Below are 25,900 nucleotides of genomic sequence, written 5' to 3'. Positions count from 1 at the left end.
ATGGCATCTGTGTTTTCATTTGTTATTTATTTATTTATTTTGGCGACAGAGTCTTGCTCTGTCGCCCAGGCTGGAGTGCAGTGGCACAATCTCAGCTCACTGCAACCTCCACCTCCTGGGTTCAAGTGATTCTCATGCCTCAGCTTCCTGAGTAGCTGGGATTACAGGCCTGTGCCACCACGCCCAGCTAATTTTTTTGTATTTTTAGTAGAGACGGGGGTTTGCTATGCTGGTCATGCTGGTCTCCAACTCCTGGCATCAAGTGATCCACCTGCCCCGGCCTCCCAAAGTGCTGGGATAACAGGCGTGAGCCACCACGCCTAGCCTGATGGCATCTTTAAAAAGACAGTTTCTTTTTCTTTTCTCACTCGAAATAAGAAGTTACTGTATTTGGAAAAATCACATATGGAAAGAGGAGTTCCTGCTACAGAATCTCTCCCTAGGCCCTGAAAATTAGAGAATAAACTCAGTTTATAAAAGTAGTGCTAGGTACCAAAACAATGAACGACTAATTACCTTCTTGTTTTAAAAGGCAATCTACATGGGCCCTAAATGTGCCGGGTGCTGTACTGAAGCACCTCACATAAAATAACACATATATGTGCTCAATTTCAGATGTGGAAACAGAATTCCTAAACATATATTCATTTGTTCAAGGTTGAGGTAACAGAGTTTAGATCCAGATTGGTCCGATCCCAAAGCCTGAATCTTTTCCTTTGTACATTCATTATTCATTCATTCGAATATTTATTCACCATCTACCACATGCCAAGTACCACGCTACAAAAATAACTAAGATACAGTTGCTTCCTTAGGGAGCTCCAGTTTGTGAATATATAATGATACAATGTGATAAATGCTATGACAGCCAGAAACTCATGGAGCAGCAGGGACACCTCACCTAGCTTTGAAGGGTGGAGCCTGGATGAGGAAATGGTTACAGTCATGCAACACAGCAGCCTTGAGAATTTATCTCACAGAACAGCAATGGGGAACAGTATGCTGGAGTCGGGGAAGACAGAGCAAAGGGAGATAGGCAACCAAGACACAGAAAGATCACATTGGGCCGGGTGCGGTGGCTCACACCTATAATCCCAGCACATTGAGAGGCTGAGACAGGCAGATCGCTTGAGGTCCGGAGTTCTAGACCAGCCTGGCCAACATGGTGAAACCCTGTCTCTACTAAAATACAAAAATTAGCTGGGTGTGGTGGTGTGTGCCTGTAATCCCAGCTACTCGAGGGGCTGAGGCAGGAGAATTGCTGAAACCCAGAAGGCAGGGGTTGCAGTGAGCCAAGATTGTGCCACTGCACTCTAGCCTGGGCAATAGAGCAAGACTCCTTTTTTAAAAAAAAAAAATTGACAGGACTTGAATGAAGATAGGGAGGAAGGAGAAGGATGAACCGAAGCCAGTTCCCATGATCCTGGCCTGAATTACTGAATGGGTGGCGCAAGTCTATGAGTTGAATGCATAACTCAGTTTAAGACACATTGGTTTTGAAATGCTTCTGATGTAAGCATATGTAAATGTTCAAAAGGCAGCTGGATATACTAGATCACAACTCAGGAGAAGTCTGAAGTGGAGACATCTGAGTCCTCAGGAAATTCTAGTTAAAGGAGTAGGTGAGATCATCCAGGGAGAATGTGAAGAGTAAGAAGGTCACTCACAGAAACCTAACTAACATTTAATACACAGGCAGATGAAAAATGCTTTGGAAGGTGACTGAGGCCAGGCGTGGTGGCTCATGCCCGTAATCATAGCACTTTGGGAGGCCGAGGCGGGTGTATCACTTCGGGTCAGGAGTTTGAGACCGGCGTGGTTAACATGGTGAAACCTCATCTCTACTAAAATACAAAAAATTAGCTGGGCGTGGTGGCCTGCACCTATAATCCCAGCTACTCAGGAGGCTGAGGCAGGAGAATCGCTTGAACCCGGGAGGCTGAAGTTGTAGTGAGCCAAGATGGCGCCACTGCACTCCAGCCTGGGCAATAGAGTAAGACTCCATCTCAAAAGAAAAAAAAAAGGTGACTGAGAGGGAGCTGCTACTGAGGAAGGAGAAGCCAAAAGAGGTGGCACTGTGGAAGCCACAGCGGAATTCCAAAAAACAGGAGGTAGTCACATGCCAGGCCCTTCAGAGGACAAGCAAGACAACTTTTAAATGTCCTCTGGTTTAACAGTAAGGAAATACTGGCAAGAACAGTTTCGGTGGACTTGCTGAAAATTAAGAAGTAGAAACAGAAAGTATCACATTTTCAAAATTGGAATTGGAAAAGGATGCAGGGAGATAGACAAAAGCTATAAATAAGGGGGTTGAGAATTCCAAAGAGAGGAGCTATTTTTTGAAGCAAGGTCCCCAGAGAAGCAGAATGTAAGGAGACAGATGCCTCCAGCAAAAGGCAAGAAGGAAGGGTAAGAGCAGATGCAGATAAAAACTGGAGTGAAGAGTGCTAGGGAGTGGAGCCATCTACAGTGACTTCCTCATGTTTAACAAAGGAATTCTGCTCAGAGTGGAAAGAGATCTGAGAGGACTACAGAGACAGAGGGCCAGAGAGGGGTGCAGGCCCAAAAGAGCTGTTAAGAACATTAGGAAACAAAAGATATCAGGGTCACAAAATGACTACAGGACTGCCCGACAGCACAGGAAATGAAATGAATGGAAGAGATCGTGACTTTGTAGAGCTGTAAGTCCATATGAACACATGATTTCTCTTCAAAGATAGCAGTGTCCGGTCCAAAGAAGTAGAACAGAATTCCAACCCTTCAGACAGTTCCAATGTAGGGTCTGAATCTTTCCATTATACCACAAAATTAATCCCACTCTTTTTTTTTTCTCTTGAGATGGAGTCTCGCTCTGTTGCCCAGGCTGGAGGGCAACGGTGCAATCTCGGCTCACTGCAATCTCTGCCTCCTGGGTTCAAGTGATTCTCCTCAATCAGCCTCCCAAGTAGCTGGGATTACAGGTGCCTGCCACCACGCCTGGCTAATTTTTTGCATTTTCAGTAGAGACAAGGTTTCACCATGTTGGTCAGATTGGTCTCGAACTCCTAACCTCGGGCGATCCACCTGCCTCAGCCTCCCAAAGTGCTGGGATTGCAGGCATGAGCCACCGTGCCTGGCCGGCACCACTCTCATTCCAGGCATACAGTTGGGTCACAGCTCTTCAACAGTCAGGAGATTTAACATGAAATATGTATAAAACACTTGATAAGTGAGCTTATACTAACTTTAAATGGGCAGTTCTTACCTTGGAAAAATTGGTATGACTAACATCAAGGAAGCTCGATAGTACACAAAATGAGGAGGGCATCCTCTGGCAAGGAAAACTACAGAAACAAATATAATTTCAGAAACCAGTTTCTGGCATTTTGAATGGAACTCTCAGACCAGGCTAAGAAAGACCCAGCACTCACATTCTGTTATACCGTTTCCAAGAAAACCACCCTAAAAACAGTATCTAGGTTTTTCTTCAGTAGATCAACCACAAACTTTACAAAGTATTTTATATACTGCCATTTTCTCAGCAGCATAAGGAGTTTTTTTGTTTGTTTTTTGTTTTGTTGAGACAGAGTTTCGCTCTTGTTGCCCAAGCTGGAGTGCAATGGCCCAATCTTGGCTCACTGCAACCTCCGCCTCCCGGGTTCAACAGATCATCCTGCCTCAGCCTCCCGAGTAGCTGGGATTACAGGTGCATACCACCACACCCGGCTCATTTTTTGTATTTTTAGTAGAAACGGGGTTTCACCATGTTAGCCAGGCTGGTCTCGAACTCCTGACCTCAGGTGATCCACCCCCTTCAGCCTCCCAAAGTGCTGGGATTACAGGCATGAGCCACTAGGCCATAGCAGTTTTACTTACAAATAAAATCTTCCTACAATAATGCCTCATTTATTTACAGCTCCTATGAACACCTCGATTATGTAGGTCATATCAGTACATCCTCAAATAAGCAAAAAAAAAACCCCACGTACCACAGAAATAGAAGGCACGAAGGCCTGCACACACTGTAACCCCCCAAGATTCTCACAGAGAGCCAGTTTACTCTGACTGGACATAATTTTATGGAGTTTGGTTATCTGGTTTTCTTTTTAATAAATGGGAGATTAGAAAGAGTACATCAGAAGGCATCAGCATTCCACTGCTAGAGGCAGGTACACAGTTAATTTGAAAAATCAAGAGAGGTAATTTTAAAAAACCTATAAAGAGCAAACAAGAGCTCAAAAAGCATTGGCAGGACCGGGCCATTTAGTAGAAAAACACAGACTCGTAGAAACATTATCCCCTGAGGACATCTCTGTATTAAGGCACAGAGTAATTATGGACACACAAAAGGCCAATCTCGAGACACCTAGAAAACGTAAAATTATGGCCTGACAAGGGCTTGTAAAAAAAAAAAAAAAATGAAAGAAACATAAAATTAAGTTGTAAAATTTTAGATTAAGAAGTAAATGTGGAACATTTAGAATAACAGCCATCAAAAAAGACTAGAATAAAAACAGCGTTGCTGCTGTGGAGGCTGGGGTCACTTACACCTACCGGATCCCTGTTTTGTGCCAGTCCCTACAGAGGTGTTTTACCAATATGATTGCATTTACTCTTCAAAACAATCCCTTGGGTTGGTCACCATCTTAAATAGGAGATTGTATGTTAAAACTGAGTCAAAGAGAGTAAATAGCAGAGCCAGGAATTACAGCCAGGTCTGTAGGTCTTCAAAGCTTATGTCTGCTCTTTTAATAAAATTTCCAGATAAGAGAAATGTCATTTATAATGCCAGATAAATAAGGTATTACAGCACATAATTACACCACTCTGACCTCGATTACGCTGTTAAATTCCTATGTTGTAATCCTTATGCATTTGAAAGACTAACTTTAGAAATGCCACTTACCTTTCAAATATTTTGCAGTGCCTTCTCACTGTTTATCCTATTGTTGAGAAGGAAACCCACGGATTCTAAGTGTTTCATGGAGTTGACATTTCATATAATTACTCAGAAGATATCTTAAATATATTCCAAAAGTTTGAAACATTAAATGCTAGTTACTAAACAGAATACTGTGTTCCACGTACTATGCTAACATACTCTATATATGTATCATTCATCTACATAGAGTTCATGCCTACACCCAACTCTGAGGTGTTTATTTTCATTTTACAGAAACTTGTCCCACAGCTGGAGAAAAGTTAGAGAAAGACTGAGATTTAAAACGGGTCCATCAGACTTTCAGACCAGTGCTTCTAAAAGCTTGCTACATGGTTTCCCTCATTTTAAAGATGAACACAAGGTTCAGGGAAGTGAAGTAGCCGTGTCATTTAAATAACAAGGATGGAAACACAACATGATCATTCCAATGATAGTGGTCAAATAAAAGTTCTTTAGACAATGCTACTTCCTCCCAAAACAAGGTAAATCCAATGTTACACACATAAAAGCTCTAAGATACTATCAAAAAAGAGAGGCTACAAATGTTAATTAATTATGACCTTGCAATAACTGTTAACTTTTATTCAGGGCTTACTTTGTGTCTGGTACTATGCTAAGTATTTTGCTTACATTATCTTATTTAATCCTCATGATAAATTTAAGAGGCTAAAAGACGTCAATTAGCCTAAACTTTAGGCTAACACTCTTGCACATCTAGATTTTCACAAAGAGAATTAGGCTATTTTTTAAGCAGATAGTTTAAAAAATAGAATAGGTTGATTGCTTCAGAAATTAAACATGCACCAACATAACATGTTACTTCCAGTCTAATGTTCAGCCTTAAAACCATACATCTCTAGAACAAAAAAGCTATCGATACATCCGTTAGGTACCACATAAGAGACGTGAGTGAAATGTGGTTTTACAATGTACTAAATATGTCATGAATCCTATGATATCATATTTTATTAATTTCAAAGATATTCTGAATGCAACCATCCTGGTCAGATTTATTTAGAACACTAAATCATGTGTTATTTAAATAAACTTGCACATGAAATTTGCAAACCACCAAAAATAGAAGTGCTGAGGAGGGATATTTTCAAACAGTATTAAAAAATCAACAATTTGAAATGTTTAATGAACAATTATGTTTTCCTGTGATAGTTAATATAATTCTATTAACAGACTTCTGGTAAGTTTGTTTTAAATGATTATTATTTCCATATTTGTCTTATTTTCCAAATAAATTAATATGTGGAATTGGTACTACATATAGCAAACACAGCATTTAAAAATTCGTATATGCTCGCCATGGTGGCTCATGCCTGTAATCCTAGCACTTTGAGAGGCCGAGTCGGGCAGATGGCTTGCATCCAGGAGTTCAAGACCAACCTGGGCAACATAGAAAGGCCCATGTCAAAAAAAAAAAAAAAAAAGCAAAAATTAGCTGGGCGTCATGGTGCAGGCCAGTAGTCCCAGCTACTTGTGAGGCTGAGGTAGGAGGATCACTTGAGCTCAGGGGGCAGAGGCTGCAGTGAGCCATGACTGTGCCACTGCACTCCAGCCTGGGCGACACAGTGAGATCCTGTGAAATTGTATATGAATTCATAAGGATCCCTTTCTAATCATGAGGAAATAAAATTTTAGATCTTTACGTATTAGAGGAAAATATATAAAAGCAATTTCATCTCTCTTTTTCCTGAAACCTAATCTCTAACCAAAAGGTACAAGTAAACTAAAACAATAAGAAATTTGGTATCGTAATCTAAAATACTGAAGATTAGACATATATATAAAAATTAACAAAATGGAAAAGAAAGCCTATTGACACTTGACTTACATTGAAATCATAAAAGTGAGGGGAAAAACAGCAAAACAAGAAAAATCCTAATTCTGGCAACTAAAACACATCTTTGTAACTTTTCAATCCTTTGAAAAAGAATCACTAATAGCTCAGCATCCAACATACCACTCTTACTCATATTTGGTTTTCTTTTCTTTTTTTTTTGAAATAGGGTCTCACTCTGTCACCCAGGCTGGATTACAGTAGCACGATCTCGGCTCACTGCAGCCTCCACCTCCCGGGTTCAAAAGATTCTCTGGCTAATTTTTTTTTGAGACAGAGTCTACTCCATCACCCAGGCTGGAGTGCAGTGGTGCAATCTCAGCTTACTGCAACCTCCACCTCCCAGGCTCAACTGATTCTCGTGCCTCAGCCTCCCAAGTAGCTGGATTACAGGTGTGCGCCACCACGCCTGGCAAATTTTTATATTTTTAGTAGAGATGGGGTTTCATCATGTTGGCCAGACTGGTCTCGAACTCCTGACCTCAAGTGATTGCTTGCCTCAGCCTTCAAAGTGCTGGGATTACAGGCGTGAGCCACTGCGCCTGGCCTAATTTTTGTATTTTTTGGTAGAGATGGGGTTTCATCATGTTGGACAGGCTGGTCTCGAACTCCTGACTTCAGGTGATCTGCCCGCCTCAGCCTCCCAAAATGCTGGAATTACAGGCATGATCCACCATGCTCAGCCCTTACTCATATTTAGAAAAGCAAATGGCAAACTGTTGAAGGGTAAGAGAATGAGGGGAAAGAACACAAAAAATATTTAATCCATTGAGCTTAGTTTACATAGATAAATATGATAGTACTCTATTTCCTAAATAAAAGTATTTTTTAATGTAAAGACCTTCCGTTTCTAGAATATTTTCACATCTCTGTTATTGAAGTGTCACAACAATCCTGAGTTGATCAATTTTAAGTATACTTATTAAATATGGCTACATCAACAAATTCAAAAGATATGAACACAAGTTATATCATCCTGCTTAATCAATAATAAATAAGTTCTAAATTTTGGTGACAAATGAAGCTTTTCTTTGTCAATACTAATATTTTCCTACCTTTGAACAATTTGAAAGCAATGACTTCATGGACAACCACGCATGCAACATCCAAACAATCATTTTACAAATTCAATTCTGAACTACCTACCCTTTCTTGTTTAGTGAAGAGATTAAGGCAATCACTCAAAGCTACACAAGTTTCTCTAGAAGCTTCTGAGACAACTTCAACTTTCTGAAGAAATGATGGAAGCATTTCTATAAATAAAAAAATAAATACAGTGAGTGGGATTTTAAGGATTGAGGTTAACTAAGACCACAAAAATACTCTTATATCTCTTAACCTCATCTTTCCATCTAGCCATCTTAAGCAAAACATATGTTTCTTTTCTTTCTTTTTTTTTTTTTCCTTGAGACAGAGTCCGCTGTGTTGCCCAGGCTGGAGTACAGTGGTGCAATCTTGGCTCACTACAACCTCTGCCTCCTGCCTTCAAGCAATTCTTCTGCCTCAGCCTCCCAAGTAGCTGGGACTACAGGCGCGTATCACCACACCCAGCTAATTTTTGTATTTTTGGTAGAGACAGGGTTTCACCATATTGGCCAGGCTGGCCTCGAACTCCTAACCTCATGATCTGCCCACCTCAGTCTCCCAAAGTGCTGGGATTACAAGTGTGAGCCATTGCGCCCGACTTTTTTTTTTTTTTTTTTTTTTTGAGACAGAGTCTCACTCTGTGGCCCAGGCTGGAGTACAGTGGAGTAATCTCGGCTTATTGTAACTCCACCTCCTGGGTTCAACAGATTTTCTTGCCTCAGCCTTCAGAGTAGATGGGACTACAGGCGCACGCTATCATGCCTGGTTAATTTTTGTTTGTATTTTCAGTAGACACGGGGTTTCACAATGTTGGCCAGGCTGGTCTCGAACTCCTGACCTCAGATGATCCTCCCACCTCGGCCTCCCAAAGTGCTGGGATTACAGGCATGAGCCACTGAGCCCGGTCTCATATATTTCTTGGGCATCATTATTAAGCACACACTTTATTTAGGGCACATAAATTGGTACAGAAAAAGAAAGAATGAAGCCTTATCCTAGAAAGGTCTATACCCTACAACAGAAGTCCCCAAACCCGGGCTGCAGATCAGTACTGGTCTGTGGTCCTGCTAGGAACCCGGCCACACAGCAAGAGGTGAGCGGAGGGTGAGTGAGCATCACCACCTGAGCTCTGCCTCGTGTCACATCAGTGGCGGCATTAGATTCTCACGAGAGCATGAACCCTATTGCGAACTGTGTATATGAGGGATTTAGGTCGTGGGCTCCTTATGAGAATCTAATGCCTGATGATCTGAGGTAGAACAGTTTGAGCCCAAAACCATCTCCCCAGCCCCACTCCCACCCTTACCCCCGAGTCCATGGAAAAACTGTATTCCACAAAACCAGTCCCTGGTGCCAAAAAAGTTGGGGAGCACTGCCCTACAAGAAGCACCAAGACAAAACAAAAAGTTTATCGGAATTAAATAACAATGTAATGTTTAAGAAAAACAACGGACAAGAAGGACTGACAGCACTTCTTATAAAACATTAACATTTCCTTTGTAGATAAGTAATTTTCTTCAAAAGCAACTACTAAAAAGAAACAAAAATAATTCTGTAGTTATCATGGTGGTTAACATATCTGAAAACAGCATTAACTCTACTTCCTATTTGAACCACTGTTTGGCATAAGTAGTTCTTTTCACTCTCAAAAATATGTTCCTATGAAGGTCCAGTACCATTGAGTATATGTTTAAGTTGGGAGTAAAGAAATGGTAGTATCAGTATATGCCCTGGTCCTCTAAAGAAAACCTTAACACATTTGCTCATTAAAAATAAAAAACAAAAACAAAATATTGAGAGGAGGAAGGTGCAAAGTGTATATATATCACTTAAAAACAAGTATTATGTCCAGATTAATGCAAAAGAAATGTACTTAGTAGAAACGGTTTCTGATATTTTGTTAATTATACATTAAGACACTTTAAATCTGTCCCTTCCATCAAATAAAAATCTTAACATTTAAGAAGTCTTTTCATCAAAAAATAACTAAAAGGTGGGGACAGAACAACATTTGTTAAAAGACACAAGATTATAGCTAGGGCGAGGCAGGGTGGCTTATGTGTGTAACTCCAGCACTTTGAGAGGCCAAGGTAAAAGGATCACTCGAGGCCAGGATTTCAAGACTAGCCTGAGCAAAAAAGTAAGGCTTCATCTCTATAAAATTTTAAAAATTAGCTGGGCATGGCACCTGTAGTCTAAGCTACTTGAGAGGCTGAGGCAGGAGGATCGCTTGAGCCCAGGAGTTCAAGTTTTCTATACTACTGTTCAAGACCAGTATGGCCAACATGGTGAAACCCCATCTCTACTAAAAATACAAAAATTAGCTGGGCATGGTGGTGGGCGCCTGTAATCCCAGCCACTCGGGAGACTGAGGCAGGAGAATCGCTTCAACCCGGGAGGTGGAGGTTGCAGTAAGCGGAGATGGTGCCACTGCACTCCAGCCTGGGAGACAGAGTGAGACTCCATCTCAAAAAAAAAAAATATACATACACACATACACACACACACACACACACACACACACACACGGATATGAAGGCCAAATGATATTTTACCACAGTTTACATCATACAAAATACATCTTACAGAATAGTTTTCTCTTGTTAGCTTCTTTAATAAAGTCCAACTAATTGAAAACTACCATATTCTAAAACAAATTTGACTTTACAGACTTTATTTTCCATTTTGAACCTCTGATACACATTGTGAAGATTTATTCTCTACTTAGTTGCTAAATAGCAAAAGAGAGTACCATATGCTAGGTGCCATATGACTTAAATAGTGCCTGAACAGATGTCACAACATGAACTGTGGACCAAGTACTGAGGAGATGTACCAGAAGAAACAGACACAGCCTATGCCTTCCGTAAATTTTCTGGGTAATCTAGTAATTTTCCACTTTCAGGGCATAAATGACAGGAAGATAGAAGCATAACCATTCATATGTTCTTTTATTAAACACCATCATAAGCTTAATCATCCTGTTTTTGTTTTAGATAGTTCATAAACTTCAGATACTTGTTAACATGAAGAAACATTAATTGTTCAAATACATGCTTAGGAATACTTACAAATGTTTGAAAATACTGGTTCTGCAAGGTTTCAAAAAATATTCCAAATATATGTATGTGTACATATATATATATAAAGAGTTTTTCATAAGAATCCATTAAGAGAGTGTCGAATTCTTTTGTCCAAAAGAGTTAAATGTTACCTCATTTCTCTGACAATCTAGTGTTAAAACAAGATTTTTGAAGTGAACTTCCACAGTGGAACAATGTAAGAATTGCTGAACCTTGCCGTATGCCACACTGCAGTGTAGCACATCAGGGTCCATTCAACTCACACTGGCACGTTTCTTATAGAATGATGTTTACATAATGTTAATTTAAAAAAATTAAAATTGCTAAGCTTCTAGAAAAGTGACCAACTGGGAATCACTGCAAATATGTTTTAGCTGGTTAATATTTAGAGATTAAACTGTCATGAATAAATGCAAAAAAGCCAGTATGTTGCCTTATTTGGCCTGCTATAAGAATTTGATGCTGTTGATTTTCAGGAAAAACGTTATTTTTTGTACTAAAAATGTTTTCAAAGTCATGAAAACTGTGAGAAGATCGTATTGGAAAAGCTTAACTTTAGAGACATAAAAAGCTCACAATCTGTCGTTTTTCATGATTACACTGAACAATTTTTAATTGGGTACGTTTTTAAAACACTGGGAAGACACTTGTTTCTTTATGTGAACAGATTAACCCCTTGTACAGATAACCTCCACTGTTATCCTAGTGTAAAAAAAAAGTCCACATTTCCTTAGCCTAACATTTAAGATGCTCAATAAACTAAATTTGTTTCAGCCAGATTGTTCTCCTGGAAATGTTTGTTTACCTAAAAACAGTTTTCAAAATATTGTTGAATACTGGATGTTGAATGCTGAATACTGAAATCTTACTTGAACATTGGAAATAATTATCTTACTTGACAAAAAAAAAAAAAAAAATTTTCTTTCAAGGCCTAGTTCAAATGCCATTCTCCCCCAGGAAGCCTTCCTTAAATATCACTGTAGAGACTGGGTGCCGTGGCTCATGCCTGTAATGTCAATACTTTGGGAAGTCAAGGCAGGAGGATCACTTGAGCCCAGGAGTTCAAGGTTGCAATGAGCTATGACCACACCACTGCACTTCAGCCTGTGCGAAAGAGCAAGACCCTGTCTCTAAATACAACAACAAAATATCACCATGGGACATGACAATAGCTGCTCCTAGACTCCAACAGTGGCCACACCCACTTGTTATAGGTGCGTGAGGCATTGTACATATGTTGTCTCTCTGCCACCCTCTGTAAACTCTCAACCTCCTTATCTCCATCCAAACACCAAGCTTTGCCAAAATAAAACCTCTCAAATATATTAAATGAATAAGAAAACTAATAAAATATCTCATTCCACCCTTTGCTACCATAATTCTTTTAATGTAAAATATAATCTGAATCCAAATAGCTTCAAGTATTATATTTTACCTTAAAATTATTATGGTTCTTTAGTTTAAAAATGTGAAATGAAAACTTTTTCATTTATATTACTATGGGTTGGTTGATTAGGGTAGATTGAGAAATAAGTAATTTTTAACTACATTTTGTTTTTTACTTGTGGCACAAGAAAATATATTTTGCGGCCAGGCGCAGTGGCTCACGCCTGTAATCCCAGCACTTTGGGAGGCCGAGGCAGGCAGGTCAGGAGATAGAGACCATCCTGGCTAACACGGTGAAACCCCGTCTCTGCTAAAAATACAAAAAAATTAGCCGGTCGTGGTGGCGGGCGCCTGTAGTCCCAGCTACTGGGGAGGCTGAGGCAGGAGAATGGCGTGAACTCAGGAGGCGGAGCTTGCAGTGAGCCGAGATCGCGCCAGTGCACTCTAGCCTGGGTAACAGAGTGAGACTCCGTCTCAAAAAGAAAAGAAAAAAAAAAAAACATATATATATATATATGCCTGTTTTTGAACATTTAACTAAAATATTTCCATCATTTCGGACAAGTATTTACAAGAAAAAAACTGGATGAAGGCATTTTATTTCCCCATCCTTGCCCTTCTGGTAATGGTGCTGCCTTGAATATGTATGTGGCTTTTTAAAATAATTAAACACAAACAGGAGAGAGACTAAATAGTCCAAAAGCTACAAAATCTAGTGACAAAGCTAAACATCAGAGAAAATACAGAAAATAACGACAAAATGGGATGATTTCTCTTCTGTGGTGTAAAAAAATGCAATACATAATGACTTTATACATGAAAGACCTGATCTCACCTGAATGAGCAAAGTCCATTTTAAAATGGACTTTCAAGGCCGGGCATGGTGGTTCACACTTGTAATCCCAGCACTTTGGGAGGCCGAGGCAGGCAGGTCAGGAGATAGAGACCATCCTGGCTAACACGGTGAAACCCCGTCTCTGCTAAAAATACAAAAAAATTAGCCGGTCGTGGTGGCGGGCGCCTGTAGTCCCAGCTACTGGGGAGGCTGAGGCAGGAGAATGGCGTGAACTCAGGAGGCGGAGCTTGCAGTGAGCCGAGATCGCGCCAGTGCACTCTAGCCTGGGTAACAGAGTGAGACTCCGTCTCAAAAAGAAAAGAAAAAAAAAAAACATATATATATATATATGCCTGTTTTTGAACATTTAACTAAAATATTTCCATCATTTCGGACAAGTATTTACAAGAAAAAAACTGGATGAAGGCATTTTATTTCCCCATCCTTGCCCTTCTGGTAATGGTGCTGCCTTGAATATGTATGTGGCTTTTTAAAATAATTAAACACAAACAGGAGAGAGACTAAATAGTCCAAAAGCTACAAAATCTAGTGACAAAGCTAAACATCAGAGAAAATACAGAAAATAACGACAAAATGGGATGATTTCTCTTCTGTGGTGTAAAAAAATGCAATACATAATGACTTTATACATGAAAGACCTGATCTCACCTGAATGAGCAAAGTCCATTTTAAAATGGACTTTCAAGGCCGGGCATGGTGGTTCACACTTGTAATCCCAGCACTTTGGGAGGCCGAGGTGTGCGGATCACCTGAGGTCAGGAATTCGAGACCAGCCTGGCTAACATAGTGAAACCTCGTGTCCACTAAAAACAAAAATTAGCCGGGCGTCATGGTGTGCGCCTGTACTCCCAGCTACCTAGGAGGCTGAGGCAGGAGAATCACTTGAACCCAGGAGGCAGAGGCTGCAGTGAGCCAAGATCGCGCCACTGCACTCCAGCCTGGGTGACAGAGCAAGACTCCGTCTCAAAAAATAAATAAAAGGGACTTTCATATCAGATTGGAATTATATAAATGCTTCAATGAAAATTAGTACTCTTTTCAAAACAGGGAAACAATGTTTGCACATAAAAATCAACTAACCTTCTAAAAACTTCTACTCCATAAAACTATAACTTGAAAAATATCAAAAGAGGTCATGCTGAAAGACATAAAAATATAAATCTATTTTTTGTTGAAATTAAAATGACTACCTTGAATACAATCATCCACTGAAGAAGTACCTCTGACCATTTTATCTATATATCCACATCTATATAATTTACATTCATTACACTGGAGGATATAAAATATATAGCTCAAAGTGCCATGTATTAAATGACTAATAAAAAGATATATCAGGGATGTTGTGAGACATAACTAGCAAGTTGCGCATGCTTCTAAAAAACATTAAAATTTCAGAGGCCAGGCACAGTGGCTCATGTCTGTAATCCCAGCACTTTGGGAGGCCGAGGCGGGAGGATCACGAGGTCAGGAGTTCAAGACCAGCCTGGCCAACATGGTGAAACCCTGTTTCTACTAAAAATACAAAAAAAAAAAAAAAAGAATAGCTGGGCATGGTGGTGCATGCCTGTAATCCCAGCTACTCAGGAGACTGAGGCAGGAGAATTGCTTGAACCGGGACCCGCGAGGCAGAGGTTGCAGTGAGCAGAGATCACGCCACTGCACTCCGGCCTGGGATACAGAGCAAGACTCCGTCTCAAAAAATATATATATATATATTAAAATTTCAGAGAAGAGCATTGTTATTATGGACTAGAGTAATCTATAGTTTGATGAAAAGATGCTGCACTTAAGTTGGATCTTAAAGAACAAGGAACTTTTTTTTATTGCTAAATATAAACCCAATAAAACAAACACTTCTAAAATAGAGTGCCAAAAATACTAGTCCTGAGGGAAGATAGTTTCAGAATTATGATCAATGAGAACTCTAGCAAGGTGAGAAGTTTTCATCTGCCAGTTATGGAGTGGCAATTGTGTGGCAGGCACCAGCTAGGTGCTGGAGAAAAAGGGGTAAGTAGGACAGTCAGTCTTTGTTTTTACAGAGCTTGCTGTCTAGCAAGGAAAATGGCAAATAAAACAATTCCTATTGAAAGAATAATACTGATCAAAGGGAGACTTTAGAAGAGTAAGAGGAGAGGGATATTTATTTGGAAAAAATAATTACATTTAAAAATTTAGAAAAGAGTACAAGTCACAAAGACCTGGAGTCAAACAAAACAGGAAAGAAGCCAGCAGAACTACAGAATGTGTTTTGCACTCTCTTGCAAATGAGAATGAAGTGAGGCAATAAGGAAGATTAATTTTAATCAAACCGAGTAAAATCTTCATCAGAGGATATAATTGGATTTGTATCACTTCTGATTGAATTGTCCAATGGGTTCCTCACCTTACAGTAATGGCCTTATGAGAAAAACAGAGTCAATGAAGTAAATGGTAACTAGGGTTGAGCCACATATGATCTAGGAAGAGCCACCTGTGGCCAAGGTCAAGGCAGGAGTCTTGGGAAGGTCTCTGCCACAAAGAAAAAGGTGCAGAACTGGATGACACATTAGAGTTAATCCACTCTGAGTGCTTGAGAGAGCTTCAGGGTATGACTTGCCTGTCTTCTAGACTTGGGCAGAAGTGGGCTGGGCATGGTGGCTCATGCCTGTCATCCCAGCACTTTGGGAGGCCAAGGCAGGCAGATCACCTGAGGTCAGGAGTTCCAGACCAACCTGGCCAACATGGCGAAACCCTGTCTCTACTAAAAACACAAAAATTAGCTCGGTGAGGTGGTACTTGCCTGTAATCCCAGCTAGTCGGGAGGCTGAGGCAGGAGAATTGCTTGAACTGGGAGGCAGAGGTTGCAATGAGCCGAGATCATGCCACTGCACTCCAGCCTGGGCAAAGCAGAGAGATTCTGTCTCAAAAATTAAAATAAAATAAAATAGACTTTGGCAGAAGTGAAAGTGAGCAATAAATCACTTAGTCTCATAGCCACACTGCCTCACCTATTGGACTCTTCAATCTTGCTGCCTGAAAGAAAGCTTGGACCAAAGACAGAAGCTCGCTCTCCAGTACCCCGTAAAACACACCTGAATAGGGGCAACTGTTGTTGCCTGTACCTTTGCTTGCTCTTCCTGTCCCTTCTAACACCTGAGGAGGCTGGGCCTGCCCAGAGAGAGAAATGGAAACAGGAAGCATTACATTAAAGAGTGGCTAGTGCTATGGTAGAGAAAGTGCAGGGTGATCCGAAAACACGTAAGAACATTTAGCCTACTCTTAGAGAAGTTAAGGAGAAGTTTCTGAAAACTACATGTAAAAGACTAGAAAAAGTGATTTCCTACCTTGGAAACAACATATGCTAAGACCCAAAAGCATGAGAAAAGGTCACTGTTGCTGCACAGAGTGTAGAAGGAAGGAAGGAAGGAATAGCTAACAGAGGAAGCAGCTGAAGTGAGTAGACATACAGGTCATAAAGTCAGTCAACTTAGAGTTTAGATTATACCCTAAGGCACTGAATGCTTCTGTTAAGGATGTGACAATTCCAATTTGTGTTTCAGAAGCATCTAACTACTCTGTGGAATATTCCATGGAGGTAAATGAAGGAATATAAGAGTGGAGGCAGGACTGGGTGCGGTGGCTAATACCTGTAATCCCAGCACTTTGGGAGGCCAAGGCAGGTGGATCACCTGAGGTCAGAAGTTCGAGACCAGCCTGGTCAACATGGTGAAACACTGTCTCTACTAAAAATACAAAAATTAGCTGGGCATGGTGGCATGCACCTGTAATCCCAGCTTCTTGGGAGGTTGGGGCAGGAGAATCACTTGAACCCTGGGCGCAGAGGTTGCAGTGAGCCAAGATTGGCCGTTGTACTCTAGCCTGGGTGACGGAGCAAGACTCTGCCTTAAAAAAAAAAAAAAAAAAAAAAAAGAGTGGAGGCAGTGTGGTCAGCCAAGAAGCTGTGGTAATCAATGGGAAAGATGGCTATGGCCTATTTTAGCATAATGGTAGGGGGACATAGGAAGAGAAACAAAGTAGAGCGATATTAAGAGACAGGACTATCTATAGCCTGAACACACCCAATCTCAGCTAATCTTGGAAGCTAAGCAGGGTCAAGCCTGGTTAGTACTTGAATGGGAGAACTGATCAACAAAATATATTTGGAGAAAGAGAAGTACAATGACTCCAAAGTTTGGTCTTGGGAAATTGAGTGAATTGATGATGTATTTTTGGTGATGAAGAACTGAAAGAATGAGGACAAGAAAAGAGAAGAAGAGGCCGGGCGCGGTGGCTCAAGCCTGTAATCCCAGCACTTTGGGAGGCCGAGACGGGCGGATCACGAGGTCAGGAGATCGAGACCATCCTGGCTAACACGGTGAAACCCCGTCTCTACTAAAAAATACAAAAAACTAGCCGGGTGAGGTGGCGGGCGCCTGTAGTTCCAGCTACTCGGGAGGCTGAGGCAGGAGAATGGCGTGAACCCGGGAGGCGGAGCTTGCAGTGAGCTGAGATCCGGCCACTGCACTCCAGCCCCGGCGACAGAGTGAGACTCCATCTTAAAAAAAAAAAAAAGAAAAGAAAAGAAAAGAGAAGAAGAAGAAGAAAAAAAAAAGAACAGCAAAAAAGGGAGATTTTTTTGTTGTGCAATGGAAACTCCTGCTCTACATCAATCCCACTCTACCCTTGAACTTCTGAATAGAAGACAATGAAGATTTAAACACCGCCTGAACTACAACAGCCAAGCTAATGTAATTGTCCTCAATAAATTCTACCTTACATTGTAGATCTAGTTATAAATCTGCAAATCTTCTCTTGTTCCTAGATCAAATGTTCAGGGGTCAACACTGAATTCTTGATATTCATTCCAGACTGTTTTTGTTTTTTCCTGTTTTTTTTTTTTTTTTTTTGAGATGGAGTTTGGCTCTGTCACCCAGGCTGCAATGCAATGGCATGATCTTGGCTCACTGTAACCCCCCCGCCTCCTGGGTTTAAGCGATTCTCCTGCCTCAGGATCAAATGGCTGAAATTACAGGCACACGCCACAACATTCGGCCAAGTTTTGTATTTTTTAGTAGAGATGGGGTTTCGCCATGTTGGGCAGGCTGGTCTCAAACTCCTGACCGCAGGTGATCCGCCACCTCAGCTTCCCAAAGTGCTGGGATTACAGGCATGAGCCACCATGCCAACCTGTTTATTGGTTAAGAACACACTCTGGAGCCAGGGTGCACAGGGCCAAATGCTAACTCTGATTTTTATAAGCTCTGTGACCTTAAGTAAGTTATATAAGCTCCCTGTGCCTCAGTTAACTTATCTGTTAAATGGAAAGAATAGTTGTATATACTGCATAGGGCTGTTATTAGGCACAAATAAGTTAATACAGATGCTCCCCAACTTACAATATTGTTGTATCCCAATAAACCCACCATGAACTGAAAATGTCACTTTCATGCTATTGTAAAGTTGAAAAATTGTAAGTTGAACTATTGTAAGTTAGGGACTGTCTATACATCAACTACACAGGACAATGTACAAAAAAAGGATATATGTGTTTGCTTTATACTAGATAATATAAATTGTAGAGTACTGACATGTTTTATATTAGAAAGAGCATGGGACACTGGTGGTACCTGGCAGACTAGGCTGATGGGACCATCTCTCCAATCACAATCCATAAAGACACCGAATAAATCAGTAAAATAACATAGTGCAGAGTTTGAAAGAATAAAATCCCCAGATATGCTAGAAAGAAAGAAACAAACACAAGGCAAGGCTGATGCAAGAGGCCTAACCAGCGATGCCTGCTAGTAAGGCCAAGCATAGAGGTGGGTGTCAGACAGAACATACACCCAGAAGATTAACAGATGAGCCCGGCCGGACACAGTGGCTCACTCCTGTTAATTCCAGCACTTTGGGAGGCCGAGGCAGGTGGATTGCCTGAGCTCAGGAGTTCAAAACCAGCCTGGGTGACATGGTAAAACCCCGTCTCTACTAAAAATACAAAAGTTTTTTTTTTTTAGTAGGTGTGGCGGTGTGTGCTAGTATCGCTTGAACCCGGGAGGCAGAGGTTGCAGTGAGCCGAGATCATGCCACTGCGCTCCAGCCTGGGCGACACAGCGAGACTCTGTCTCCAAAAAACAAACAAACAAGAAAACACAACAACAACAACAAAAATAGATGAGATTTTACAGCTACATGAATGGAAGGTATGTGGCTTTGGCCTTCCAAATCAAGTGGGTAAGGCCTGCTAAGGGGGCAGACCCCTAGTGACAGTGGGAGTAGAAAACTGCCCTTGTGCTCAGGGATTCAGGGAAGAAGGACACTTTCTTGCCTAAGCTCTGGGTGGGAAACCTGAGAAACTGAAGCCCTTAGCTTGTAGCATGCCTAGATATGAAATCCAAATTGAAAACTAGTAGCCCAGAAGCAGAGAAACCTTTACAGCCTCAACAGCAACACACACAAAACTACTCTATGGAGACCTCCAAACCAAAGAAGCAGGAAAAACAAAAACAAAACAAAAACAAACAAACAAACAAACAAAAACCACAAGCTCCACTGAAGATGAGCTCTCCATAAAGTTACAACCCATTGTGATGGACATGCAGCAGAAGAAACGAAAGACTCAGCTGTGCAACAACTTGAGGTATAAAAACATTCTGAAAAAAGGCTTTAAATTAATATGTCTGAAGTTGTTAGAGATAAAATTAGGAATGCATGTAATATAAAAAAACATGTCACTATGGGGAAAAATAACACATTTTTAAAACCACCACCTAAAATTTCTAGAATTATAAAATACAGTCACTAAGATTAGAAAGTAGAAAGTCAAAAGATTAAGCAGAAAAACGGACTAAATTGAGAAACACTAAAGCTAGAAAATAGATCTGAGAAAAGTACTCAGAATGCAACAGAAAGAAATGGAATGAGAAATGAGGTAGGAGGACAGAACGAGAAGGCTCAACATATGTCTATTAAGAGTTCTGGCAGGAGAGAATATAAAGAATGATAAAGTAAAATTGGAAGAGATAATAGCTAAGAACTTTTCTAACTTAAAGAAAGATAATAAATGAGTCCTTGAATTTAACAACAGAGTTTCAAGCAACCTACAGAACAACAAAATCCAAACCCAGAGACAGAATAAAACTGCAGAATACCAAAAACAAAGTGAAAATCTTTGTAGTAACAAGAGGGGAGAGAAAAAAAAAAAAAAAAAAACAAAACAGAGAGACTGCTTGTAATCCCAGCACTGTGGGAGGCTGAGGTGGGTGGATCACCTGAGGTCAGGAGTTCGAGACCAGTCTGGCCAACATGGTGAAACCCCGTCTCTATGAAAAAATAAAATGAAATAAATTAGCCGGGCGTGGTGGTGGGCGCACCTGTAATCCCTGCTACTCAGTAGGCTGAGGCAGGAGAATTGCTTGAACCCAGGAGACAGAGGCTGCAGTGAGCCAAGACTGCGCCACTGCACTCCAGCCTGGGCAACAGCGAAACTCTGTCTCGAAAAGAAAAAAGAAAATATCAGAAGTCAGAAGAAGTTGCAATCACATCTTCAAAATGCTAGTGGAAGATAACTACAACCCAATAAGGGTGAAATAAAGACTCAGATAAGGTAGAAATTCTTCTACTCACAGACCCCCAATGAAAGAATTACTCAAAGATTTGCCTCAGAAAAAAAAAAAAAAAAACAGAATTCAGGGGAGAGGCGCAAAATATAAAAATCAGTGGCATTAACTGTGGAACCCCTCTTGGCAAAAGAATGTAAAATATGCCACAGTTCTGATGGTTTCTTCCCTATTTCATGTCTCTAAAAGGTCTCTTTGACTTGTACAATCTTTAAATTTACTAACTTGACAGAAATTTATTATTTGTTCCTCCCTGAGTTTGAGAGATCTAAGGTATAAATTTAAGCTAGATAAGTAGGTCATTCATTTCATTCACTCATTCATCACACAGAAGAGAGAGAGAAAGAGAGACGGCCAGAGAGAGAGAGGAGAGAGAGACCCCCATCACATGCCAAGTTTTGTTGAGGTACCACAGATAATCAGCAAACAGGTAAAAATCCCTGCCCTAAAGTTTATACCCTGGTGGGAAAGGCAGGCAATCAACTACACAGGCTCACAGGAAGTCTGAGAAGTAACAAAAAGAAACTATGGCAAGGTAGATGGGTAACAAGTGCTGAAGGGAAGTGAACTTCAGAGGATGAGGTATCAGTTAAGAGTCTCAGCTGGGAAAAGCTGGCCTGCTCAAAGGTAACTGAGGTCCAGGAACAGTGGCTCACGCTTGTAATCCCAGTACTTTGGAAGGCTGAAGAGGGTGGATCACTTGAGTTCAGGAGTTCGAGGCCAGCCTCCCCAACATGGTGAAACTCCCTCTCTACTAAAAATATATAAGTTAGCCAGGCCTGGTGGCTCACGCCTGTGGTCCCAACTACTCAGGAAGCTGAGGCAGGAGAATCGCTTGAACCTGGGGGGCGGAGGTTGCGGTGGGCCAAGATTCACCACTGCCTCCAGCCTGGGCAACAGAGACAGACACCCATTTCAAAAAAAACAAAAGGAGGCCGGGCGCGGTGGCTCAAGCCTGTAATCCCAGCACTTTGGGAGGCCGAGATGGGTGGATCACGAGGTCAGGAGATTGAGACCATCCTGGCTAACACGGTAAAACCCCGTCTCTACTAAAAAAAATACAAAAAACTAGCCGGGCGAGGTGGCGGGCGCCTGTAGTCCCAGCTACTCAGGAGGCTGAGACAGGAGAATGGCGTGAACCCGGGAGGCGGAGCTTGCAGTGAGCTGAGATCTGGCCACTGCACTCCAGCCCGGGAGACAGAGCGAGACTCCGTCTCAAAAAAAAATAAATAAATAAAAATAAAAGGAAAAAGAAAAACGTTAACTGAGAAGAATTTGAAGAGGAATTTGCTCACAAAGGTGAGGAGGGTTGAAGTAACAGAGACTGGCGTGCAGGACACAGTTACCACCCTGGCACAGAGCGGGAAAGGGAAGAGGACAGTATTGCTAAGCCCAGCAAGAGCTGAAGTCTAGAAGACGACAGTGGCCAGGTTAGAGGGACCCAGCAGCACTGCGGAACCACAGTCCGGCTGGAGGGAATGAAGATAAAGCCCTGAAAGGATTTTCCCTCGCGTCCCTCCGCGGGTCTCCGGACAAAGCCTCCCATTTGCTCAATCCAATCACAAGTCCAAGGGCCAAGAAGCCCCAGGGCTGAGGCTGCAATACACAAAGCAGGACAGAGCGGACCAGGAGGAGCAAACCAGCGCAGGAGGCCAGGAAAAGTCTCCGTGTGCAGGCAGCTTTTGAAGAAAGGCCTAGGGAAGGAAGGAAGAGAGTGACTACGCCACTCAGGGGAAAAGCCTTCCAGAAGAGGGAGTGGCTCATGAAAAGCCCCAGGCAGGCATAAGCCGGGCCTGTCTGAAGCACAGCAAGGCCAATGAGGCTGGAGAGGAGTCAGAAAGGGAACTGGGAGGTGGGGGGCTGAGAGGTGGAAGGGGCTGGAAGGCTCTGCAGGTCATTAGAAGGACTCTGTCTCTCAATCCAAGTGAGAGGATCTGGAAGCCACTGGATGTTTCCAGCAAAGGACATCAATCCACTGACACTTTGGGAGGATTTGGGGCAGAAGCTGTAGGGGGAAGGGTGAAATCTGAGGACAGCAAGGAGGTTTCCAAATGTTATCTTCTAGAATAGTTATGCTTTCAGGTCTTAGAATTAAGTCTTTGATCCATCTTGAGTTGATTTTTATGTAAGATAGAGATGGGATCCACTTTCATTCTTCTACATGTGGCTTGCCAATTATCCCAGCATATAAACTGGTGAAAGGACAGCCTATTTTGGGGAAAGGCTATATAAATTAAATAGGCTGTCCTTTCCCCAATTTATGTTTTTGTATGCTTTGTCAAAGATCAGTTGGCTGTATAATATTTGGTTTTATTATATATATTTATAATATTTGGTTTTATGCTGTTTCACTAGTCTAAGAGCCTTATTTATTTATTTATAACATAACCATGCTGTTTTTGGTAACTAGAGCCCTCTAGTATAATTTAAAGTCCAATAATGTGATACTTCCAGACTTGTTCTTCTTAGTATTACTTTGGCTCTTCAGGTTCTTTTGGGGTTCCATACAAATTTTAAGATTTTTTTTTTCTAGTTCTGTGAAAAGTTGTGATGGTATTTTGATGGGAATTGCATTTCATCTGTAAATTGCTTTGGGCAGTATGGTCATTTTCACAATAGTGATTCTTCCCATCCATGACCATAAGATATGTTTCCATTTGTTTGTGTCATCTATGATTTCTTTCAGCAGTGTTTTGTAGTTTTCCTTGTAGAGAGTTTTCACCTCCTTGGCTAAGCACATTCCTAGGTATTTTATTTTTTTGCAGCAGTTGTAAAAGGGATTGACTTCTTGATTTGATTCTCAGCTTGGTCGCTGTTGCTGTACAGCTGTGCTACTGATTTGTACACATTGATTTCGTAACCTGAGACTTTACTGAATTTGTTTATGAGATCTAGGAGTCTTTTGGATGAGTCTTTAGGGTTTTCTAGGTGCGTGATCATATCATCAGCAAACAACACTAGTTTGACTTCCTCTTTTCCACTTAGATGCCTTTCTTTTTTTTTTTTTTTTTGAGACGGAGTCTTTCTCTGTCCCCAAGGCTGGAGTGCAGTGGTGCGATCTCGGCTCACTGCAAGCTCCACCTCCCGGGTTCACGCCATTCTCCTGCCTTAGCCTTCTGAGTAGCTGGGACTACAGGTGCACACCACCATACTGGGTTAATTTTTTGTATTTTTAGTAGAGACGGGGTTTCACCATGTTAGCCAGGATGGCCTCGATCTCCTGACCTCGTGATCTGCCCGCCTCGGCCTCCCAAAGTGCTGGGATTATAGGCGTGAGCCACCACGCCTGGCCTATTTCTTTCTTTTAACTGACTGCTCTGGCTAGGACTTCCAGTACTACATTGAATAGGAAGTGGTAAAAGCGAGCATCCTTTTCTTATTTCAGTTCTTAGAGGGAATGCTTTCAATTTTTCCCTATTCAGTATGATGTTGGCTATGGGTTTGTCATTTGTGGCTTTTATTATTTTGAGGTAAGTTCCTTCTATGCCTAGTTTATTAAGAGCTTTTAACATAAAGGGATGCTGGATTTTATCAAATGCTTTTTCTGCATCTACTGAGGTGATCACATGGTTTTTACTTTTAATTGTTTGTGATATATCATATTTATTAACTTGCACATATTAAACCATCCCTGCACCTCTGGTACAAAACCCACCTGATAATGGTGTATTATCTTTCTGATATGCTGTTGGATTCAATTAGCTAATATTTTGTTGAGGATTTTTACACCTATGTTCGTCAGGGATATTGGTCTGTAGTTTTCCTTGTTTGTTGTGTCCTTTTCTGGTTTTGGTATTAACCCTATTTACTTATTATTTATATGAAATGCAGTTTATCTGTACCGATTTTTCAGAAAATGTTCATAATCATCTCTTTTGTGGTATCAATATTATGCATATCTCTAAACAATGTTGATTTCTCAGTTTCTCCAAGTTGGATTAATTATCTGCTCAATCATTGCTAATACAGATATGCATACCATCATTACGAATGACATGTCATACAAGTAACCTGAAACAAGATATTTGACTCAAGATTCTTTTTAAAACTTAATTTGGTTGTAATTCTAATATAATTTATTGATTTAGTCCAGGTTAAATGAATTAATCTTCATATTCCATATCACTGGACTTTTTCTACATCTTTTAAAAGTTGTCTTTTTCTACATCTTTAAAATGTTTCTACATCTTTTAAATCTTCCTACTTTTTGGTAGTTCTTGATGTGTTTTAAAAGCTCACTGACAGTCATAGTTGCATAGCTCTATGAATAGAGTAAAACCACTGAATTGTACACTTTACATGTGTGAATTCTGTTATGTGAATTATACCTAATGATGCTGTTATTATCTTAAAGTCCATTGAAAATGAACAGTGCTAAGTAATATAATATTCCAGCCTGCAACTAATAATCAAAATAACCTAACCACCGTCCTTCCCAAAGCTATCACTGCTGATAAAAATATATGTTTGTTCAACTGAAGTAAAGAGATGCCATAGGTACACTTGGACAGATACAGAATACTTATGGTCCATTTACTGTAATATTAACATTTCCTCACACTCCCTGGAAATATAGAAACTGAATCTTGGAATCAACTAAAGGAAACTAACAAGTGATTAAAATAGTTAATCATGGCCGGGTACGGTGGCTCATGCCTGTAATCCCAGCTCTTTGGGAGGCCGAGGCGGGCGGATCACGAGGTCAGGAGATCGAGATCACCCTGGCTAACACAGTGAAACCCCGTCTCTACTAAAAATACAAAAAAAAAATTAGCCGGGTGTGGCAGCAGGCGCCTGTAGTCCCAGCTACTCGGGAGGCCAAGGCATGAGAATGGCGTGAACCCAGGAGGCGGGGCTTGCAGTGAGCCAAGATCATGCCACTGTACTCCAGCCTGGGAGGCAGAGCAAGACTCCGTCTCAAAAAAAAAAAAAAAAAAGTTACTCATAGACTCACAAATAACTACATCATTTATACTTTAGTGAAGTCATTTATATATGCATCGTGGCTAAAGTCTAAGCATCCGTTAAGAGTTTAAGAAACATAATTTTTAAATTTACACAGGAATAGGTACCTTTTTCTCAAAGCTTATGTTTGATTTGTAGACTTTTTTTTTTTCT

General features: G+C 41.0%; 1 protein-coding gene across 5 annotated transcripts in view; it reads right to left on the bottom strand.

Annotated features, from left to right (window-relative positions):
• Positions 1–25,900, bottom strand: part of OSBPL1A (oxysterol binding protein like 1A) — a 232,556-nt gene that overhangs the window by 112,429 nt on the left and 94,227 nt on the right. For all 5 annotated transcript variants that reach the window (XM_033178095.1, XM_033178096.1, XM_033178097.1 and 2 more), the window contains one exon: positions 7,917–8,023. In XM_033178095.1, the coding sequence (XP_033033986.1) occupies positions 7,917–8,023 (107 nt within the window). The remainder of the gene's footprint in view (positions 1–7,916; positions 8,024–25,900) is intronic.

The sequence above is a fragment of the Trachypithecus francoisi genome, unplaced genomic scaffold (assembly GCF_009764315.1).
Source record: "Trachypithecus francoisi isolate TF-2019V2 unplaced genomic scaffold, Tfra_2.0 Lachesis_group19, whole genome shotgun sequence".
NCBI classification, from domain to species: Eukaryota; Metazoa; Chordata; class Mammalia; order Primates; family Cercopithecidae; genus Trachypithecus; species Trachypithecus francoisi.
This window is presented reverse-complemented; position numbering and strand designations above follow the sequence as displayed.